This window comes from Zingiber officinale, chromosome 7B, assembly GCF_018446385.1.
Source record: "Zingiber officinale cultivar Zhangliang chromosome 7B, Zo_v1.1, whole genome shotgun sequence".
NCBI classification, from domain to species: domain Eukaryota; kingdom Viridiplantae; phylum Streptophyta; class Magnoliopsida; order Zingiberales; family Zingiberaceae; genus Zingiber; species Zingiber officinale.
In genome coordinates, this window is record NC_055999.1 from 102659957 (window position 1) to 102684582 (window position 24626).

At 36.7% G+C, this 24626-nt stretch overlaps 1 protein-coding gene across 1 annotated transcript; it reads right to left on the reverse strand.

Moving 5' to 3' along the window:
* Positions 1 to 2067: 2067 nt before the first annotated feature.
* Positions 2068 to 6973, reverse strand: LOC122006613 (2-alkenal reductase (NADP(+)-dependent)-like). Its single transcript, XM_042562180.1, has 5 exons — positions 6610 to 6973; positions 4768 to 4945; positions 3866 to 4032; positions 3399 to 3481; positions 2068 to 2657 (listed from the first exon to the last, which is right to left on the reverse strand). Exons 1-5 carry the CDS (start codon positions 6853 to 6855, stop codon positions 2279 to 2281), a joined length of 1053 nt encoding a protein of 350 aa, XP_042418114.1. The 5' UTR covers positions 6856 to 6973; the 3' UTR covers positions 2068 to 2278.
* Positions 6974 to 24626: the final 17653 nt, after the last annotated feature.

The window sequence follows — 24626 nt, forward strand, 5'->3', positions numbered from 1 at the left end:
CAACCATGGGAGAGAAGTGGTCAAGTTTGACTTGACTTGAGAGGAAGATGAAAGGTCAAGTTTGACTTGACCATTGCCACCTCATTTGTGAGTTGACATTAAGTGGGCCAATGATGATGTTCCACATCATCAAGGTTGGCTTATGTGTGTGTCACATCATGAGGGAGATCAAGAGTTGTGACTCTTGATATCCCATGGAGGTATATAACCTCATTTCAATGTGGCCGGCCACTTTATGTCATTGTGGGAGTTTCATTTTGTGTGTGTAACCTCTTTCTTCTTCCTCTCTACCTTTCTTCTCTCCCTCTCCTCCACCATTGCTGATCCTCTAAGGTTGCTAGCACATCTTTAGAGGTTCTCTCCATCGATTTGTTCGTGTGGATACGCATAGAGGGTTGTACACTTGACAACCTTGAGATTTGGCGAACCTTGGACGAGCGGGATACGCGAAGGGCTTCGCTACAAAGGTATAAGTCTCTTCCTTGTAGATCTAGTGTAGATCTAGGCTAGAAAACATGTACACGAAGTTTTTACGAAATTTTATAACTTCGCACGGATCTGGTGGCATGGGATTCGGGGTTTCCGCAACGCAAAAGTGGTTTTTGCGGCCCGAAAATCCCAACACTTTCGTGCGTCCCGAACGGGCGCTTCGTCCGAAGAAGATCCCCGCTCTTGGTTGGCTTGAGCTATCTCCGAGGGTGTTTGGATCAGTGTCTGATGAAAAGGTATGGGTGCGGGTGGCACCGCGCCATGCATGCCGGTCGGCAACCTATTCTGCCCCCAGATAGAGAGTTGCTCCGGGCGGTCCTCCTGTGCTGCTCGGCCTCCTGCTGCGAACATTGCTTGCTGCACTTGCCGATCGGCTAGCGCCTTCTGCTATTGCTGCTCGACTATTTTCTATGCTCGGGCTTTCACGAGTAGGTCGAGTTCTTCTTGAGTGAGCATCACTGTGTGAAGTCGTCCAGCATCTTCCATCCTCTCGACTTAGATGCAGGTTGCGTTCCCACAGACGACACCAAATTTAATCATGTCCGATAGTCGAGGTGACAGAAGCTAGGGACGTGGCACTCCGGTTGATTGTGTATTAGCTCCTCGAGACCCTGCAACCATAGCTGCGTTAGTGCCGAGCTAAGGAAGGGGTCCCCGGCGATGGCCCTTCGAACCTCAAGTCAGTCACCAGCAATGTGTGGAAGCAGAGCAAAGTAGCGAATAGTAGCAGCAACAGTAGATTATCACATACCTTCGCTGCAACTTGGACCCCCTTTATATAGGGCTCCTGTAGCGCGCGTGCACGCTTCCCAAGGTGTTCACGCTTCTCGAAGCTTTTCCTGAAAAGATGTATCGGTAAAGTGTCACTAACACAATATCTTAACGAGCCGAGCATATCTTTGAAGTGACAGTGGAAGCTTCTGCCATACGATCTTCAGTCTGAACTAGCCGCCGACCATGCCACCTGTCAGTGGCACATGCTCCCAAAAAGATAATATCCAACTAGTAGTGTCTTTTATTGGGCCGAGCGGGATAGCCGCTGGACTCAGATGAGTGTGTTATCTGGCCGAGCAGGGAGGCCGCTCGACCGGTGCTTCCGCTGTCTTGAGAAAGCCGCTCGACCACCTTTCTATTTTTGCATAGCTCGGTTGCAAATCTTCTCTGTTCTTGTAGCTCTATATAAGGTCGAGCGGGGAAGCCGCTCGGCGTGCCCTTGCGGATACCTAGCAGTCTTTCTGAGCGTCGGAAGCTAGGAACCTTGTCGAGCTGTTATGATGTCGGATCAGGTCTTCCTTATCCCGATCGGGCGAGTGTGCTACCTGATCGGCCGGTGTTATAGGAACGTTTGACCACCTTGACTCTGACCTCCACCATGGCACTGACCTCCACCATGGCGACGGGGTGGGGCCTCCCCCCTTACACATCACTTATTATTTACCCTGTATGTAGATTTTCTTAGGAGAGAAAAAACAATCAGAAAAAAAATGACTTGCTTCAATCTAAACTTCAGCATGATAAATCTACTTAGCTAGTTTGATATCCATTAAAAACTATTACCAAAGCAATTAGATATAAAAATAACAAAACGAAGTTGCACATTTTATTTATTATTTGCCACAAGATCCACAAACCGCAACTAAAGATGCACAAGTCATATAGGAAGAGAATATTCTCTCTTCCATTAAAGTTTCACACAGGAACAAGGTTTGAATATACTAATAACAATCACAAACTTGTTGCCGTTCTACAATCCTTGATTTATTGGCTAATGCGAATTTTCACAACCGGGTCACTCGCGGGAGACTACAACCACCTGTTTTCCGACATTTCGCCCTTCGAAGAGACCTATAAGTGCTGCAGGGGCATTCTCAAGGCCTTCAACTATGTCTTCCAAATACTTAATTTTCTCTTCCTTTATCAATTGCACCACCTTCTCTTCAAACTCTGGATAGCTGCCAAAGTGATCAAATATCACGAACCCTTCGAGCCGGATGCGCTTGCTAACAATGAGAAACAAGTTGTGCACCCCTTCAGGTTTTTCAAGGTTGTACTGAGAAATCATCCCACAAGCCGCAATTCGACCTTTGATTCTCATGTTTTGAAGAACAGCTTCAAGCATTGAACCACCTACATTCTCAAAGTAGATATCAATGCCTTCAGGGAAGTACCTGCAAAATAGAGAATATTAACAACATACAAATTAGAGAGCTCTTTTAGCGCAAAGATGAAAAATTAACTGAAATGTATAATTGAAAATCTAGTGTATTTTTTACAAGTTTGTGCTGTGCCAATAACCAAACCTTGTAAGCTTGAACCATAAGTTACTGCAAAAGGAGTTCCATGAAATACTTTTGGTAGCCCATCCTCATTTTATAGACTAGGAAGATTTTCCAAATGCAACAAACTCCACCTAATGTTGGATCTAGGAAAGTTCAATGTACCTAACCTTACCCTTGCATAGAAAAGAGACTAGTTGTGAAACGAATCTCATTTGCGGATAATGCAATGAAGCAGCCATTTGTTGGGTCAAAGACAACCCTTTACAAGATGATGCAGACTTACTGTAGATTCTGACTGAGAGTACATTGCTAAAACAGCATTCTATTTTAAAGCTAAATTCATCCATTTTGTATGACATATAAATCTAACAAACATGATTCTTTGAATAAAATGCTTAGTCCAGAAAGAATCAATTTTGTGGATAATCATAGAAGGCTCTTATGTTGTCCTACTTTTCATATAAACACTCTGTTAGGCTCAGAAGCATCAAGAAACAGAATATTAGTTTCCATTCTCGCATACCTTTTAAATGGTCTCAGGAGGCAGTGTCACTTAAAACAGAGCATGCATTATGCAAAACAGCTGCATGACATTCAAAACAATAAATCATATTCAGACAAGTGAAAAACCTCTTCAAAGCTTTAGTCAGATCAGGTTCCTTCTTATAGTTAAAAGCCTCGTCGAAGCCAAACTTAGTCTTCAAAAGATTTACCTAATGAACAATAAGAAAAGGAATATTAAACAATTTACAGATAATATAAGTTGATGTGTCTTTGTAAGTTTACAATAATATGTCAGAGTCTTTTCCATTTTGCCAAATGTCAATGTATTAAATGTTGGATACTCTACAACATAAGGCCTTTGAAACAATAATCAAATAAATATGAATACTTCATACATCTATCCATGTAAACATAAGGCCTTTGACTTTGCATTCAGTTTTTATTGTAGAAAAGTGATTTGTAATAGCCTTCCTAATCTGACTCGATGCAGTATTTTGATCCAAATACGCATTGTTTTTAATAGATGCTTTAAGTAAGCATGCCACAAACTAATTTACTTGTGGAAGTAAACAACAATTCAAAGCTTGTCAAACCTTTTCCTCAGAACCAGCACTTCCGACAACATAACAGCCAAATTGTTTGGCAAATTGTCCCACAATTTGGCCAACAGCACCTGCTGCTGCAGATACAAATACACGCTCCCCCTTCTTTGGAGAGCAAATGTCATAAAATCCAACATAAGCTGTAAGACCTACCATACCTACAGATTACAACAGTAGAACTGTTATAAGAGTGAGAAAAATGATAGCTAATCTCAACTCAGAAAATAGCAGTTCGTCTTGAAGTGACATCGTTGTTTGCCTTAGTAAACTCATACTACAAAATTAAAATTTGAGTTGAATTTGTTGCCCAAAACAAAGTATATGCCACCAATTATTATTAGAGTATGAATCTGTTGACTAAGAAGTGACTTTTAAGTTTGTTAACTAAAACTTCTAGCATAGGACTAACATGGTCTTCATGGATGTGATTAATGTCACATAAAAGATAACAGATATGATTAATATTAGTAAACTTGCTGCTTTATGAAATTTGAAAAAGATAATGGGCGTGCTTTATATCTGCAAAGTTGCTACTTTATGGAAAAGAAAAGTAAGGTCCTACCGAAAGAAGGAAAAAATAATGTTCTGCACTTTAGCCCAATCTTGAAATTGAGGCACAAGAATGAATACTGCAACTGTTCTCTATCACTTCATATGGTTTGTCCATTCTATGTTTAGTGAAAAATCAATCTAAAAAGCAGTACAGCCACTAAAAGGAAACATTAATGTTAGTGAATATTTGGTCGACTAGTATCACTTTGATTGAACTAGAATTTGTCTCAATATGGCTGCTACTAAATTATCATGTTGTAGACAGATTAACGTGCAGCTATCATATTAGAAAGGACAGAATGCACGATATTCATTAAAATTATGCAGAAAACAACACTCACCAAGAATACCAATATAGTAAGAAAGTGGAATTTCAGGGTGATGAATTTTGAAAAGTCCTTGTGGCTTTGTGATGAGGCTATACTCTTCCCAACCAATTTGGCCCCACACATAGTCACCAGTTCTAAAATCAGGGTAGCTGGAGTCCACAACTTTTCCAACACCGAAACCAGTTATTGGCTGTACAAGAACAAAAATGACATCAAGATAAACAAATGTGGGGAAGAGGGATATGCATTGACTGGAGTATAATGAATACAAGCAATGATGGAAAATTTAGTATGAACTATATTTGTCTAACCGCTGCTCCTGTCCTTTATGAACTATATCTTCTAGTATTCAAATGGATTTTAGTTGTAGTTAGCAACCCATGCCAACATGTATAACTGGTTTTACATTATCACCATTGCATTGTTCAAGGGAAACTTGTAAGATACAGAAACACTTTTTAAAATTGAATCAGTGTTTTGTATGACTATATCATTTATGCATATCGTTACTCTTGAAATATGACTTAGAATGTTCATAAGCTGATGCTTCTGAAATGAAAGCCTATGATTACCTTCAATCCATACCTTACTTTTTGCCTTCACATCTTAACAAGTCCATAAAGCAAATGATTTACCATTAAGTTAGAGCAGCACTAGTAAGACATTATCAACCCATGATCTTGAAACCGGAAGAACCTGTAATTTTTTTTTTTTGGTCTTACTGAACAGAGACAACCAGTAGATTCAGGACATTAGTTGCATAACTGTTCCAAATAGAGAATACCTGGAATGTTTGCCTCATCAAGTTTCACTTCTTTACACAAACTACTGTCAAACCTCGAAAAATTAAATCTGTACAGCTAAATTCACATAGATTTGACTGGATCTAGCTATCCAAGGCTTCATTATTTCTTTGAATTCTTTTTCATATAAAGTTAATTTTAGCAAAGAGATCAGGGGACTAATATCGACTATGACAGATACATACTCTCAGTAAACTCTGACTATAAAGCATATGTCTGCAAATTCTTAGTAAAAGCACAAAAGGATCAGTCAGTCCAGGACATCAAACAAGCCAAATTAAATGGCCATCAAAGGTGTAAAACTCAAAATAAACACTGGTATCCTTGTGAGAGAGAATTTCAAAATTTAGGCCACATGCAGTAGCCAATCGAAACCATCCCTCCTTCTCTTTGCGGTATATTATCCTTCTCAGTTCATTTTGTACTCACTTCCATAATAGGAGCATCAGGCCTGTTGAATCACCAAATTTTCAAGATCTAGCAAACCCTCATCCTACTTACTGCTATTTTATTCCACCATTAACAATCCAAAATTTCAAACTTTCCAAAGCAAAGACAACACTCTATGCAAGCTGAAAGCATACACTATTTGCTATGAATCCAACAGCTTTGTCCTCCACGAATATCAGTTTCTCTAAAAGTCATAAAACTAAAAAGCCCTTTTTAACTCCCCACTCATTACCTTCTTTCTCTTGGCAAGGTTCCTGAGATCTGTTCAGGCTGAGGCATGATACTAATTCCCTATGAATCACCAGTATCTTCCATGCACATACTCTTTTAAAAATTATTAAAATACTATTTTTTTTTCTCCCTTAGTCTTTCCCCTCAAGCTAAAGTAACAAATCCCTGTCACATGAATCAAGTGTCTCTAGCCATAAGAATCATGGAACATCCATCTCTACGGTTTTTTTTTCCTACAGACGTCCTTCTCTTTATAAATAATAAAGAGAAACACTTTGCAAGATCTCCAAAAACTCCTCTTTAGAAGAATTTTAAATAAATGGAATGATTATCATCTAGGGTTAGTGGCATGAGGCGCGTGGTTGTATACCGCGCCGGGGATGAAGTCATCTACGTAGCTTGAATCCTCGTGCTTGGTCATGCGCGGCCGCATGTAAGGGTCGCAGGACAGGTAGAGGTTCTTGAGGAGCACGGCGTTGGAGCCCTCCGGCACCCGCAGCCGGATGGTGCCCGTCGTCACCAGCTCCATGTCCGTCTCCTTGGGCGCCCCTTCCGGGATGAAGTGCTTCAGCAACACCTGCTTGTTCCCTACCACCACATCCTCCACCGATGCCATCGAGCTGCTCACCAACCGCTCTCTCTCTCGCAACCCTCTGCTCTCTCTCTCTCCCTCCCTCACTCACCGTCGCCCGTCGGCAGATAAAATACGGGTATGGGCGATTTTCAAATCAAACTCCATATGTTTTATATTTTATAAAAGGCACAATACTTTTGCAAAATGCCCTTCTATCTATTAAAATCTCAAATCAAAGTAAAATTTTATTTTATTTGAATCATATCGAATTAAATTAAGGTAAAAAATAAAATTTTAATTATTTAATAAGTACTTTAATTAAAAATATCTCTTAATTAAAAAAGAAAAAAAATATGAATCTCAAAAAAAAAATCTTGTAATTAGTTATTAAAAACGCAAAAGTTAAAAGAATAAAATAAATATAGATATTAGATTTTTTTTCATTTTAGAAAAGAAGTGATGTGTGATTTAAAGTTTTTTAAAATATAAATCGTGCGTATAATAAGATATTTACTTTGAAAGGTGTGTTGCACGTTTTTCAGGAGAAGAAAACTAATCAATTATGGAAGTCCTTCAATCATTGCATCGTTCTGTTAGATTTGGATAAAAAAAACGCCTGAATAAATGATTGATAAATCAACATGGATTGCAGCTGGAAGCTGATTTTTTTTAGTTAGCATCGTTAACGGTCTTTGGGACACATTAATCTATCTCAAATTTAGCACCCCACTAATAAAAAAAGATCGTACGATACATAATTGAAAATTAAATTATCATACTTAAGAGATTAAATGTACGATAATTAGGGGGCGGAGCTGATTGAAGTTAGATGCTTCTAGAGAGAGAGAATAAATAAACGCTGTCATGAATTATTGAGGAGACAGTTCGATCGGGGGAGGGGTTTCATATGGGCGATTCTATAATTTAAAATCATCAGCTATATATATATATATATATATATATATAATCTAAATCTTAAATTTTAAATTCTAAATCCTAAAATCTAAAAAAGAATATATTTGATGCTCGCAAGATGAATACTATAAAGTAAGGTAACATTCACGACTCTTTATGAATATATATATATATACACACACGACTCATGAGCAACTCTTTATGAATCCGGGGGTCAGAACCACTCCTGAGCACCCGAATTCACAGATTGATCTATTTGTCAAAGTCAAAATGGGTCAAACTTAATCTGGAAGGCAGTCAACTTAGCTGAAACAAGATCCAGCATGTTCCTCGCTGCCAACTATGTCTGACCAAGGAAATAGTCCTAGATGCTATCTCAGTCTCAGATTCCATCTTGATCTCAGACATCATCTCTGTCTCGGGTTCCATCTCAGTCTCAGATTCCATCTCAACATCAGGCTTCATTTTAGTCTCAGACTCCACCTCAGTCTCATATTCCATCTTAACATCAAGCTCCATCTTAGTCTCAAACTCCACCTTGCCATAAGACACAATCTCAATCTACCCCGTAGTCCCAAGCGACGAATTTGCTTTAGCCTCAGTTGCTAACATCTTCCTTCTCCGGTGAAGTGATACATCAACTTCTTTAAAGTCACTCCATACTAACGTCTCTTTCTCTATCCTTGAAATATGTTTGCCTTCTGTATGAAATCACTAGCTGAAACGGTGAATATTCTCATATGTGTGCCATCTTGAGAATGGCGGGACAATATTCTCAGACACGTGGCATCCTGAGAATGCTCTGGCAGTTACAAAGTTGTCAAACTCGGTCCCCCAGATGCTAACTTAGCTAACATGTGGCACTGTGTGAGTGGGGGCGACCAACAAAGGTTGGCTCTAGTCTCCTCTTTGGCCCCTACGATGATGATATTTAGGATGATGTGAAGATGCTCTTTAAAAGAGCATATAAGCACTCATAAAGGAAAAAAAACAAGAGGGAGGGTGATTTTTTTTTTTTTTTCAGAAATTCCACTAGGTTCTATCTCCTTTCTCCTAGTTCACTTTCTATGCATCATCTCAAAGAAAATCCTAACTTGAGCATCGGAGTGACTTCGGGATTTGTCACACGGCCAGTGGCTGATCAAATGGGCTCAGTCAGTGGAGACCAAAGAACTGTCGATAGTTGTTATGTGGATATAGTTTACACTAACCTCAATAAAATCTAGAGAACTCAAAATAAAGGGCTACATTCCTTACAAGAAGTATCTATATTATAGCTAGTTGGAGAAAAGGAAGAAATTTCCATTATTCCTGATCTGCCTAGCCAAGTCACCTAAATAGTAGCTGACTTAACACTCAAATTAAAGGAGAGATTGATAGCTTGTCTCATCTGGAACCATGACATTTTTTCTTGTTGCTACATGAAATCACAAGGGTGTCGACATTTTTTCTTGTTGCTACATGAAATCACAAGGGTGTCGCGTGCATTGATGGAACACTGACTCAATGTTATCCCAGAGTCTTTGTCTATCTAACAAAAGAAATGAACTTTCACTTCGAGCAAGATAGAGTAATCCGGGTAGAGGTCACCAAACTCCTACACTACAAGAAAATTAGGATTTTACAACACTTAAAAGACAACGTTTTTTTTTAAAAAAGTGTTGTCTTTTTTTTTAATAACGCTTTTAGTGAAACGCGTTGTCTATTTCATTATTTTCTTATTAATAGACAACGATTTTTAAAAAACCGTTGTCTATTAGTGATTTTTATGTGTCAAAGATAACGCTTCTTAAAAAGCGTTGTCTATTAGCATTTTTTTAGTGTCTATGACAATAATTTTTAAAAAGCATTGTCTATTGTCAAGCCCTCATCTAAATCTAGATTAATATAAACCGTTGGATCAAGTAAGGAGTAGAAAACCCCTAGTTTCACTCGCCCACCTATCTTCCGATCGAATCCCTCCCGAACCCTTCTCCCAACTCCTCCTCTCACGCCCTAGTTCTCGTCTAAATCTCACGCCGACCTTCTCCATCCAACTCCTCCTCTCAAGCGGCAGATCCCGGTGCTGAGGTGATTGACCACGACATATCGATCCCACCACACCTACCTCTTCCCCACCCTCCCCTCCCGCCCTCCCGCCTCCGGGCTCTTCTTCTGCGCTCAGTCTCCGACCGATTCTTTTCTGCAAGGATGCCACAGCTGGTGGGATTTTAGGGTATGAGATTATTTTTCCGTGGTGTTGTTTGTTCCAGCTCTTAGATTTCTGGTAGAATGCGGATGATCGAATTATTCTCTGGCTTTGGTTCTTTTGATTTTATGGTTTATTGTTTCTTTGTCTGATTTCGACTTGAGGGGAGTACTCTCCGGATGATTCTGTAAGGCGCATTACCCGAGGGTTTCTTTGTTTTTATAAATAATCTGAAAGTTTCCTTCTTGGAGACAAAACTATTTATAAACGAGGTGGAGATGATTCCATCGCAAAATGAAATTTTGTTCACAATTCCATTCATTTGGATCAACCTTTTTTTGATGTTCTTTTCTATCCTTTATTGCCCCTATAACAATGAAAAGCTGAGACTTGTATAAATTGTCTCTTAAGTAGGATATTTTTTTCAGTTTAGGATCGTTTTCCATCGTAATTTGATTCCGCCTGTCATTTTACTATTCTACAATCATTATTTGAATTGCCTTTCAGACGATATTATTCAAGAATAATGCAAATTTTGTTCTTTGTGGTATTAGTTTGGAATTCACAATAGAGAAGTACTCTTGTCCTTCTTATGCTAGGAAATAAATTGTGCAATCCTCTTCAAAAATTATTTGTTCACCACTCCTATTTATTTTGGAAAGTGTCTTGCTCACCTCATTTTGCCTACTTTAGGAGTCAATTTTTTAGGCAATATACATTATGCTTATGATATTTATGTTGATAAATTTTGTAAGTTATATTCTCTTATTCCCTAGCTCGCTACAGAATGATCAAATGGTTGTTTTTATTTTTGTTATATGCTGCTATTTGCTGTTTTCTTTTGTTGTTGATATTCTAAAATATTTGCAATTAATATCTGTTGTTATTTTTTATTTTTGTTTTTTGTTATCTACCTTTCCTTTGTTATCTGTTATTTTTAAACTTGTGTTTGTGTTAATATTTTGTAGATTATTTATAACTATTTTGAAGGTGTTAGCTCATTGTTGGTTATTTAGTTGTTATAAGAATGGACAAAGAATGGATGTTAAAGGATAGACTATCACATGAATATGAGTTTGGAGTAGAGTCTTTGTTGCAATTTGCAATGACAAATGCTAATGATCGTAACGCAATACCTGGCCCATGTGCAAAATGTGGTAATTTAAAGAAGAGAAATGTACAAACTATCAGAGCACATATGTATTGTAATGGTATAGATTTGACATATCATACATGGATATGACACGGTGAAAGAGCTACGATAGGGAACTCAAAGAATGATAGTGATCAAGTAGGGCCAGATGAACAAAAATATGTTGCTGAGGACCCAATAGATATGGTACATGCAACATTTGATAGTTATGTCGAGAATCCAACCCAATTCAATAAACTACTTGAAGATGCCGAGAAACCTTTATATCTTGGATGCACTAAATTTACAAGGTTATCTGCAGTTGTGAAATTATTCAACTTGAAGGCCAAATATAGTTGGAGTGATAAAAGTTTCACTAACTTACTTAGTTTGTTAGGAGAAATCCTTCCAGATGACAATGAATTGCCTTTATCTTCTTATGATGCAAAGAAAAGCTTATGTGCATTGGGGATGAATTACCTAAAAATTCATGCTTGCCCTAATGATTGTATCTTATATCGGAAGGAGTATGAGGATTTTATCAATTGTCCTACTTGCGGGATGTCAAGGTGGAAGTTGGGCCAAACAAATACGATAAAGGAAGGAGTTCCTGTAAAGGTTCTATGGTACTTCCCCCATATTCCAAGATTTCAAAGAATGTTTCGAAATAAGGAGATATCTAAGGAGTTGACTTGGCATGCTAATAAAAGATTTCGTGATGGATACTTACGTCATCCAGCTGATGCACCATCTTGGAAAATAGTTGATCACAAGTGGCCAGATTTTGCTACTGAGGTAAGAAATCTTAGATTGGCCATATCAGCTGACGGGATGAATCCCCATGGTTCGATGAGTTCTGCATATAGTTGTTGGCCAATTTTAATAATTACTTATAATCTTCCTCTATGGTTGTGTATGAAGAGAAAATTTATAATGCTCATATTGTTGATATCTTGTCCCAAACAATCGGGAAATGATATTGATGTTTACTTAGCACCTCTAATTGATGACTTAAAATGCTTATGAGATATAGGTGTTGAAACATATGATGCATATCGACAAGAAACTTTCTCGCTTAGAGCTGTCTTACTATGGACTATTAATGACTTCCCTGCATATGGAACATGTCAGGATGTATTGTAAAAGGATATCATGCATGCCCTATTGTGGTGAAGAAACTTATTCACAAAGGTTGAAGCATAGTAGGAAAATGTCATATGCAGGCCATAGAAGGTTTCTACTTGCAACTCATCCTTATCAAAGGCAAAGGAAGGCATTTAATGGAAACCAAGAGTTTACCCCTGCACCTAAACCATTGAGTGGCGATGAAGTTTTTGAAAGAGTTGAAAGAATTAATTGTCATTGGGGAAAAATCAGTGGGAATATTCAGTAGAAGAAGGATTATGTAAAATCATGCTGGAAAAGGAAATCAATATTCTTTGAACTTCAGTATTGAAAACATCTACATGTTCGACATGTTCTTGATGTGATGCATACTGAAAAGAACATCTGTGAAAGTCTCATCAGTACATTACTTGATATTCCAGGAAAAATAAAAGATGAAGTAGCATCGAGATTAGACCTTTTGAAAATGAATGTGAGGATAGATTTGGCACCAAGGATGGGGGAGAAGAGAACGTTTTTACTAGCAGCCTGTTATACACTTAGTAAGGATGAGAAAAGAAAGATTTTGAATTCTTTGTTTGTAATACAACTTCCGACATGTTACTCATCCAATTTTAAAAATCTTGTGTCTATGAAAGATTTGAAATTTATTGGCCTTAAGTCACATGACTACCACACTTTAATGCAACAATTGCTTCCAGTGGCCATCCGTGGTGTCTTGCCCAAACATGTCAGACACATTATCACTCGCTTGTGTTTCTTCTTCAATGGGTTATGCAATAAAGTGATAGATATCTCAAAGTTGGCTGATATGCAACGAGAGATTGTGACAATATTATGTTTACTTGAAAAGTATTTTCCCCCATCATTTTTTGATATAATGATTCATTTAACTATTCATCTTGTACGAGAGGTGAAATTATGTGGACTAGTTTGGTATAGGTATATGTACCCATTTGAAAGATACATGAAGATTTTGAAAGGTTATGTGTGAAATCACAATCGACCTGAAGGGTGTATAGCTGAATGTTAAATTGTTGAAGAGGCTGTTGAATTTTGCTCAGATTATCTTTGTAGTGTGCACACAATTGGGATCCCATTAAGTCATCGACAAATAGAAATTACTAAGCCATTATCGGGTGTTGTGGTGCACTCCACTAGTCACGATGAGTTGCATCAAGCACATCATTATATATTGGAAAATGATGCGGAGATTGATTTCTATATCGAGTAATTTCTCCAACTTATTAATACTTTCATTTGGTTAGCTTACATTCTATTGGTTTATTTATTCCTAATAATTTTATTAGGGAACACATGGCATATTTGAATGCAAGATTTCCTCAAAGGGCTAAGTCCAAGAAGTAGTTACAAGATGAGCATAACCGAACGTTTGCTACTTGGTTACATGATCGTGTAAGTTCCTTTAGTATTACGTATTGACATACATTCATTATCATATTTACGCATAATTAACAATTTATCACATAAAAAATATAGGTTGCACGTGTAGACCATTCCACTTATCAAGTATCAGAAAGATTGAAATGGATAGCGCGCGGACCTAACAAGCAAATCTTAAAGTACTCTAGCTATTTGATTGATGGGGTTACTTATGCTACAAAATAGCATGATGATATACGAGTTGTACCAAACTTCGGAGTCAGCTTAGTCGCAAAGACAATACAAATTGCTAATGCACAGGATAAAAAACCTATTGTGTCATATGGTTTTTTATGGAGTTATAGAAGAAATATGGGTAGTTGATTACACCAAATTTTAAATTCCAATGTTCAAATGTAATTGGGTGGAGAATAATAACAGTATTAAAGTTGATGATCTTGGTTTCACATTGGTAAACCTCAATCGAATTGGATTTAAATCCGACTTTTTTATCTTGGCTAGTCAAGCAAAGCAAGTATTTTACATCGAAGATCCTAAAGATCCTTTATGGAGTGTTGTACTTGCAACTCCAAGCAGAGAGTACTTTGAATACATAAATGGTATAGAGTTTGAAGAAACTGCAATCCACTATCAATGTTTTAGCAGAGGGTTACCCCCAATGGATGTTGACGGAGAAGATGATAATGAACCACCATGCATTCGGGATGACTGTGATGGGAATTGGGTTGGCAATATTTAACTGATGAACTTTTTACTTTTCAAGATGAGTTTGTAAACAATTTAAATTGATATGTTATTTACCTTTGAAGAATGATATGTTGTGGACAATATTGATACTTGGAGGTCGTTTGTGATTAGTCGCATGTCTGACGACTTCATGGTAAGATTTGTGCTTTTCTTTTAAAACTAGTTTATTTATATTCAAGTTTGAAATAACTAGAAATTAAGTGATCAACAAAAAGAAAGAAGAAAACAACACGTATCCTCATCGGCTTTCATGTAAAGGATATGCACGATTTGCGAAAGAAATAGTAAGTATTTTTTTTTAACATATTTCCTTATGAACCCTCCAATTTATTAACATAAAATTATTTCACATATGTTATTGGAATTTTCTTGTTGTAGGCATAAGCAAGAAAACATTACTATAGATCGTAGTGAAGTCGTCAAATCTTACCATGAAGTCGTCAGACATGCGACTAATCACAAACGACTTCCAAGTATCTCTTGTAATACCATAACCAATAGGCGGCTCATCCAACTCCTCGGGTTTATCAAACTTACTTAAAATGAACGTCTTAGTGAGATAACTTTTGTATTGACGCCACTTATTGTTTGCTGATTTCAAACAACCATTCTTCCACTTTGGGTCAACATTGTATATCAACTATGAATCACAAAAATGGAAATATGTTAAAAAAAAATTAATACAAACAGTAAATATATTATAATAATTGATAAAACATGCTAATTTACTTACATTAACTGATTCCCAGATAAGTTCTTTAACATCACTTGGAACATATTTCCAAGTCTTGTAACTAATTTGAACCTTTTCTCGAGCCAACACACCAATATAACTTTGCATTGCAATAGTTGCTTCTCCTATTGGCTATCCAAGTTTATTGAATGCAACATCCTTTCTAACTCCTTGAATCTTTTGCTTAGCTAGCTTATCTAGGTGTGTACGACCTCTAGACATTCTTGTGGTTTGGGTGTTTATAGAATCCAACTTTGTGTTACCATCCCAACTCTCGGTAGTGGCTGGAGTTTCAATTTTTTCCTTACCCTTACCTTTTTTTGCAGGCTTTCTAGAGACTTCCATGGAGTCCACACCTTCTGCTGATCACAACAACATGATAAAAATAATCATAGAAAAAGTAAATAGATAAAGTGATAACAACTAACCGCAACATGAGAAACAAAACATATCAATATTGTCCACAACATATCATTATTCAAAGGTAAATAACATATCAGTTTAAATTGTTTACAAACTCATCTTGAAAAGTAAAAAGTTCAGCAGTTAAATATTGTCAACCCAATTCCCATCACAATCATCATGAACGCATGGTGGTTCATTATCATCTTCTTCGTCAACATCCATTGGTGGTAACCCTCTGCTAAAACATTGATAGTGGATTGCAGTTTCTTCAAACTCTATACCATTTATGTATTCAAAGTACTCTCTGCTTGGAGTTGCAATTACAACACTCCATAAAGGATCTTCAAGATCTTCGATGTAAAATACTTGCTTTGCTTGACTAGCCAAGATAAAAGAGTCGGATTTGAATCCAATTCTATTGAGGTTTACCAATGTGAAACCAAGATCATCAACTTTAATACTGTTATTATTCTCCACCCAATTACATTTGAACATGGAAATTTGAAATTTGGTGTAATCAACTACCCATATTTCTTCTATAACTCCATAAAAAATCATATTTGACACAATAGGTTTTTTATCCTTTGCACTAACAATTTGCATTGTCTTTGCGACTAAGCTGACTCTGAAGTTTTGTACAACTCGTATATCATCATGCTCTTTTGTAGCATAAGTAACCCCATCAATCAAATAGCTAGAGTACTTTAAGATTTGCTTGTTAGGTCCGCGCGTTATCCATTTCAATCTTTCTGATACTTGATGAGTGGAATGGTCTACACGTGCAACCTATATTTTTTATGTGATAAATTGTTAATTATGCGTAAATATGATAATGAATGTATGTCAATACGTAATACTAAAGGAACTTACACGATCATGTAACCAAGTAGCAAACGTTCGGTTATGCTCATCTTGTAACCACTTCTTGGACTTAGCCCTTTGACGAAATCTTGCATTCAAATATGCCATGTGTTCCCTAATAAAATTATTATGAATAAATAAACCAATAGAATGTAAGCTAACCAAATGAAAGTATTAATAAGTTGGAGAAATTACTCAATATAGAAATCAATCTCCGCATCATTTGCCAATATATAATGATGTGCTTGATGCAACTCATCGTGACTAGTGGAGTGCACCACAGCACCCGATAATGGCTTAGTAAGTTCTATTTGTCGATGACTTAATGGGATCCCAATTGTGTGCACACTACAAAGATAATCTGAGCAAAATTCAACAACCTCTTCAGCAATATAACATTCATCTATACACCCTTCAGGCCGATTGTGATTTCACACATAACCTTTCAAAATCTTCATGTATCTTTCAAATGGGTACATATACATATACCAAACTGGTCCACATAATTTCACCTCTTGTACAAGATGAATAGTTAAATGAATCATTATATCAAAAAATGATGGGGGAAAATACTTTTCAAGTAAACATAATATCGTCACAATCTCTCTTTGCATATCATCCAACTTTGAGACATCTATCACTTTATTGCATAACCCATTGAAGAAGAAACACAAGCGAGTGATAGTGTGTCTGACATGTTTGGGCAAGACACCACGGATGGCCACTGGAAGCAATTGTTGCATTAAAGTGTGGTAGTCATGTGACTTAAGGCCAATAAGTTTCAAATCTTTCATCGACACAAGATTTTTAAAATTGGATGAGTAACATGTCGGAAGTTGTATTCTAAACAAAGAATTCAAAATCTTTCTTTTCTCATCCTTACTAAGTGTATGACAGGCTGCTGGTAAAAACGTTCTCTTCTCCCCCATCCTTGGTGCCAAATCTATCATTTCATTCATTTCCAAAAGGTCTAATCTCGATGCTACTCCATCCTTAATTTGTTTTTCTTGGAATATCAAGTAACGTACTGATGAGACTTTCACAGACGTTCTTTTCAATATGCATCACATCAAGAACATATCGAACATGTAGCTATTTCCAATACTGAAGTTCAAAGAATATTGATTTCTTTTTCCAGCGTGATTTTACATCATCCTTCTTCGACTGAATATGTAACACCCATAGAATCTCTAATAATGCCATATGAATTTTATGCATGATTAAAATAGGCCTTATGTGGATTTTTCCAAAAATAAAAGAAAATAGAACTAAAAAGAGGCATGACCAAAGTTTGAACCTTGGACCTCTTAGTAGATGCATGTATGTGTTAACCAGTAGTCCCAGCAAGGGAGTGCTGTTATGAAAGAGAGGGACATGATAATTAAAGGTAAGGAAAGGCTCCCTCCACTTAGAAGGAAAAGTTGGAGTTTTCTTCTACTACCTTCCATGAGAAGATGGTTTTGCCTTCTTCCTTCATTTAGCATAAATAGGAAAAAGAGAAAGGGAATTTCATTTTTCCCTCTCTTCCTCCTTCCTTCTCCCACCGAAATCCCAAGCCTCCTCTTCCTCATTGCCGAAATCAAACAAGAGGTCTTCTTCCTAGGAGAACTTCACAAGCAAGGTTTCTTTTCATTGTAAACCAAGCGAAAGGATGTAAGTATCCCCTCACCTGTAGTACAAGTAGTTTAAGACATTTCTATGCTTATAGGTTACTTGAAAACTAAGATCTTGCCATATGAGTTTCGGCCATGATGAGGTTAAGGGACTATCTATGGACGTTAAAAGTTTTTATGCTTCATGTTGTTGAAAATTTGGAATCCTACTCATTTAGGGTTTCGGCCAAGATGTGACAAGAGGTCTAGAGAAAAGTTTGAAACCTATCTATGCTTGTTTTATGCTTCCATATGATGTATGATTTTCTATACCATGTTAGGTTAAATTTCCATGTCTTATGTTGCCTCAAAAACCTAGAAGCTTATCCTTAGGTTTCGGCCAAGGAAAGAAAAAGGAACTAGAGAAAGTTTTAAACCTAATTTATGCTTGTTTTATGCGTCCACATGATGTATGATTTTCTATACCATGTTAGGTTAAATTTCCATGTTTTATGTTGCCTCAAAAACCTAGAAGCTTATCCTTAGGTTTCGGCCAAGGAAAGAAAAAGGAACTAGAGAAAGTTTTAAACCTAACTACGCTTGTTTTATGCTTCCACATGATGTATGATTTCCTATACCATGTTAGGTTAAATTTTCATGTCTTATGTTGCCTCAAAAACCTAGAAACCTTACCTTTAGGTTTCGGCCAAGGAAAGAAAAGGGGCCTAGAGAAAGTTGTAGACCTAAACTATACTTGTTTTATGCTTCCTCATGATGTATGATTTTCTATACAATGTTAGATTGAATTTCCATGTCTTAGGTTGCATGAAAAACCTAGAAACCTTACCTTTAGGTTTCGGCCAAGGAAAGAAAAGGGGCCTAGAGAAAGTTGTAGACCTAAACTATACTTATTTTATGCTTCCTCATGATGTATGATTTCCTATACAATGTTAGGTTAAATTTCCATGTCTTATGTTGCATGAAAAACCTAGAAATCCTACCTTGAGTTTTCGGCCAAGGTTGAATATTAGAATTAGAACCTCACTTATGGTTACCAAGAGACTCACTTGCTATGCTATGTAGGTTGCAAAAGTTTCATGCTTTAAATTGATTAAAGAAAAATTTAAACATGCCTTCATGTTTCGGCCAAGATAAGAAGAATGAGGTTAAGAAGCTACCTAGGGTTCCTAAGGTCTTACATGTTATGATTAATGATTATGAGGACTTAGGTAGTTGATTTCATGTCTCCATATTGTTTGAAAATCTATGATGTATGTTTATATGTTTCGGCCAAGCATGATTTAGGGCTTGTAAGAAGTTTCAAAACCTTAACCATGCATGATGTGGACTCTTATGATATAATATGAATTTTATGTCACCATATTAATTGATATATGCACTTATGTCATCATGTTATGAATTCCTATGAGATGTTATATGTTATGTGCACTTCATGTTATCATGTTATGTTTTTTTATGAGATGCTATATAATGTGCACTTCATGTCATCATGTTATGTTTTTTATGATATGTTATATGTTATGTGCACTTGGTGCCATCATGCTATGTTTATGCAAGGCTTATGTAAGATGAAAAGCCTAAGAGATGCTTCCCTTAAGTTGGGATCAAGAGCACTCTTCATGATATGACAAGAACATGAAATGTTATGATATGACAAGAACATGATATGTTATGATATGACATGATATGACATGCTATTTTACTTTGTATGGCTTGTACCAGGGATGGACTCCTAAGTGCCCCTAGGTCGATGGTCAATGAAACGGGCCTAGTAAAAGGGATGAGCTCCTAAGTTGCCCCTAGGTTGATGGTCTATGAAACGGGCCTAGTTCCTAATATGTTCAAGATTAGCTACCTTGGATCTACTTAGGATGCGCGCATTTATGTATGTATGTATGTGGTACAAAGTCGGGCCCTCATGTTGATATTATGTTTAAGTACCTATATGATATATATTTTCAAAAGAACATCTTGCATATTCTCATTTCATTCTATATGTACATGTTTTCAAAAGAGCATCTTGCATCCACACATCTCATGCTATATGATTCCTTATGCTTTAGAAAAATGCTCTATAGATATATTTTCATGTTATGTGATATTTATGCTTAGAAAGATGCCCTTGAGATATGATTATGATGTACATGATGTACATGCTACTATTTTATGCTTATGCTCCAACATGTTATGCTATGATATGTCTTATGCTCTCACATATTATGATATGATTTACCTTATGCTCTCACATGATATGCTATGATTTACCTTATGTTCTCACATGTTCTATTTATGATTTGCCATATGCTATATTTATGATTTATGGATTTTGTGAGTAGGAAAGGAACTTACTAAGCCTATGTGCTTATAGTTTATATTTCCTTGTACTGCAGAAAAGGGTAAAGAATGGCTAAACTAAGGGGAGCAACAGGAAAGACAATGATGATGTGTGTGGAAGTGGCATGGTGGAATAGATCCATTTATGTTTTAGAACCTATATATGTCTAAACTTGCATGTGAACCATGTTTTGATTTCATGTTGGTATGCCTATGCTTAAGTTATGGAATTATGAATCATGTTCAAGTATTATACATGAATACTAGTATGTAGCATATCCATCATGTTATATGGTTATATTACTCACATGCCATGTTTAGTACAATGCATATGATAAATTAGAAAATTTTAAATACACCTTTCGCTGCCATGAATTCATATGCATATGTATGTCACCTAGTCCAAGTAACACCCGTCCCTTCTTAGAGTAGTACTAGCATGGGAGGGGCGGGCGTTACAGAATATTCCCACTGATTTTTCCCCAATGACAATTAATTCTTTCAACTCTTTCAAAAACTTCATCGCCACTCAATGGTTTAGGTGCAGGGGTAAACTCTTGGTTTCCATTAAATGCCTTCCTTTGCCTTCGATAAGGATGAGTTGCAGGTAGAAACCTTCTATGGCATGTATATGACATTTTCTTACTATGCTTCAACCTTTGTGAATAGGTTTCTTCACCACAATAGGGCATGCATGATATCCTTTTACAATACATCCTGACATGTTCCCATATGCAGGGAAGTCATTAATAGTCCATAGTAAGACAGCTCTAAGTGAGAAAGTTTCTTGTCGATATGCATCATATGTTTCAACGCCTATATCCCATAAGCATTTTAAGTCATCAATTAGAGGTGCTAAATAAACATTAATATCATTTCCCGGTTGTTTGGGACCAGATATCAACAATGTGAGCATCATAAATTTTCTCTTCATACACAACCATGGAGGAAGATTATAAGTGATCATTAAAATTGGTCAACAACTATATGCAGAACTCATCGAACCATGGGGATTTATTCCATCAGCTGATATGGCCAATCTAAGATTTCTTACCTCAGTAGCAAAATCTGGCCACTTGTGATCAACTATTTTCCAAGATGGTGCATCAGCTGGATGACGTAAGTATCCATCACGAAATCTTTTATTAGCATGCCAAGTCAACTCCTTAGATATCTCCTTATTTCGAAACATTCTTTGAAATCTTGGAATATGGGGGAAGTACCATAGAACCTTTACAGGAACTCCTTCCTTTATCGTATTTGTTTGGCCCAACTTCCACCTTGACATCCCGCAAGTAGGACAATTGATAAAATCCTCATACTCCTTCCGATATAAGATACAATCATTAGGGAAAGCATGAATTTTTAGGTAATTCATCCCCAATGCACATAAGCTTTTCTTTGCATCATAAGAAGATAAAGACAATTCATTGTCATCTGGAAGGATTTCTCCTAACAAACTAAGTAAGTTAGTGAAACTTTTATCACTCCAACTATATTTGGCCTTCAAGTTGAATAATTTCACAACTACAGATAACCTTGTAAATTTAATGCATCCAGGATATAAAGGTTTCTCGGCATCTTCAAGTAGCTTATTGAATTGGGTTGGATTCTCGGCATAACTATCAAATGCAGCATGTATCATATCTATTGGGTCCTCAGCAACATATTTTTGTTCATCTGACCCTACTTGATCACTATCATTCTTTGAGTTCCCTATCGTAGCTCTTTCACCGTGCCATATCCATGTATAATATGTCAAATTTATACCATTACAATACATATGTGCTCTGACAGTTTATACATTTCTCTTCTTTAAATTACCACATTTTGCACATGGGCAAGGTATTGCGTTACGATCATTATCATTGTCATTGCAAGAAAGACTCTACTCCAAACTCATATTCACATGATAGTCTATCTTTTGACATCCATTTTTTGTCCATTCTTATAACAACTAAATAACCAACAATGAGCTAACATCTTCAAAATAGTTGTAAATATTATACAAAATATTAACACAAACACAAGTTTAAAAACAACATATAACAAAGGAAAGGTAGATAACAAAAAACAAAAATAAAAAATAACAACAAATATTAATTGCAAATATTTTAGAATATCAACAACAAAAGAAAACAGCAAATAACAACATATAACAAAAATAAAAACAACCATCTAATCATTCTTTAGCAAGCTAGGGAATAAGAGAATATAACTTACAAAATTTATCAACATAAATATCATAAGCATAATGTATGTTGCCTAAAAAATTGACTCCTAAAGTAGGCAAAATGAGGTGTGCAAGACACTTTCCAAAATAAACAGGAGTGGTGAACAAATAATTTTTGAAGAGGATTGCACAATTTATTTCCTAGCATAAGAAGGACAAGAGTACTTCTCTATGTGAATTCCAAACTAATACCACAAAGAACAAAATTTGCATTGTTCTTGAATAATATCGTCTGAAAGGCAATTCAAATAATGATTGTAGAACAATGAAATGACAGGCGGAATCAAATTACGATGGAAGACGATCCTAAACTGAAAAAATTATCCTACTTAAGAGATAATTTATACAAGCCTCAGCTTTTCATTGTTATAGGGGCAATAAAGGATAGAAAAGAACATCAAAAAAGGTTGATCCAAATTAATGGAATTGTGAACAAAATTTCATTTCGCGATGGAATCATCTCCACCTCGTTTATAAATAGTTTTGTCTCCAAGAAGGAAACTTTCAGATTATTTATAAAACAAAGAAACCCTCGGGTAATGCGCCTTACGGAATCATCCGGAGAGTGCTCCCCTCAAGCTGAAATCAGACAAAGAAACAATAAACCATAAAATCAAAAGAACTAAAGCCACAGAACAATTCGATCATCCACATTCTACCAGAAATCTAAGAGCTGGAACAAACAACACCATGGAAAATTAATCTCATACCCTAAAATCCCACCGACTGCGGCATCCCTGCGGAAAAGAATCAGTTGAAGATTGAGCGCAGAAGAAGAGCCCGGAGGCGGGAGGGGCAGGAGGGGAGGGAGGGGAAGAGGTAGGTGCGGTGGGATCGATCTGTCATGGTCGATCGCCTCAGCACCGGGATCTGCCGCTTGAGAGGAGGAGTTGGATGGAGAAGGTCGGCGTGAGATTTAGACGAGAACTAGGGCGTGAGAGGAGGAGTTGGAAGAAGGGTTCGGGAGGGATTCGATCGGAAGATAGGTGGGCGAGTGAAACTAGGGGTTTTCTACTCCTTACTTGATCCAACGATTTATATTAATCTAGATTTAGATGAGGGCTTGACAATAAACAACACGTTTTAAAAATTGTTGTCATAGACACTAAAAAAATGCTAATAGACAACACTTTTTAAGAAGCGTTGTCTTTGACCCATAAAAATCACTAATAGACAACGGTTTTTTAAAAAGCGTTGTCTATTAATAAGAAAATAATGAAATATACAACGCGTTTTACTAAAAGCGTTGTTAAAAAAAAAAGACAACGCTTTTTAAAAAAACGTTATATTTTAAGTGTTGTAGAATCCTAATTTTCTTGTAGTGAGTGGTCATTTCCTCAGATATCTTGTTACTGTGCATGGTATAGAAGTCAATCCAAAGAAGGTTCAAGTCTTGCAGAACATGACATCTCCAAGAAACGCCAAAGAAGTACAAAGATTGGTTGGACGAATCAATGCATTTCTTAGTTCATCTCCCAGTCAGATGACAAAATCTCTCATTTTTCAAAGTATTGCATAAAGGTATATGGTTCTCATGCGTTGAGAAGTGCAAACAAACCTTCATAGAATTGAAGGTTTATTTGGCTAACATTCCCATCCTGTCCAAATTTGTAATGGGTGAATGCATTTGTTAGCGTCAGAAGGAGCCCTTAGTTCAGTCTCAAAGCAACAAGATGGTAACACACAACAATTAATCTACTTCACCAGTCATTTATTAAAGGATGCCTAAACTCACTGCACCATGTTAGAGAAGCTAGCTTTGGCTCTTGTGCTGACTGTTCATCGGCTTCAACTCTACTTTTTCTCACATTTTATCATAGACTAGCTCACCAACAGCACCCTGAATCGGGTGTTGACAAACCCAAAAATGTCAGGGTGCTTGATCAAATGGACTATTGAACTTAATGAATATGATGTCTAATATCAACCAAGGACTGTCATAAAGGCACAAGCCATGGGATTTCTTGACCGCCAAAAGGCACAAGCCTTTGCAATAAAGCTTCATTTTGAAGCCTTGAATAACATAGTTGAATATAAAATCATGCTTGCCGGCCTTCAAGCAACTAAGCATCTCACGGCCACTCGAGTCCTCATTCATTCGAATTCACAATTAGTAGCACAAC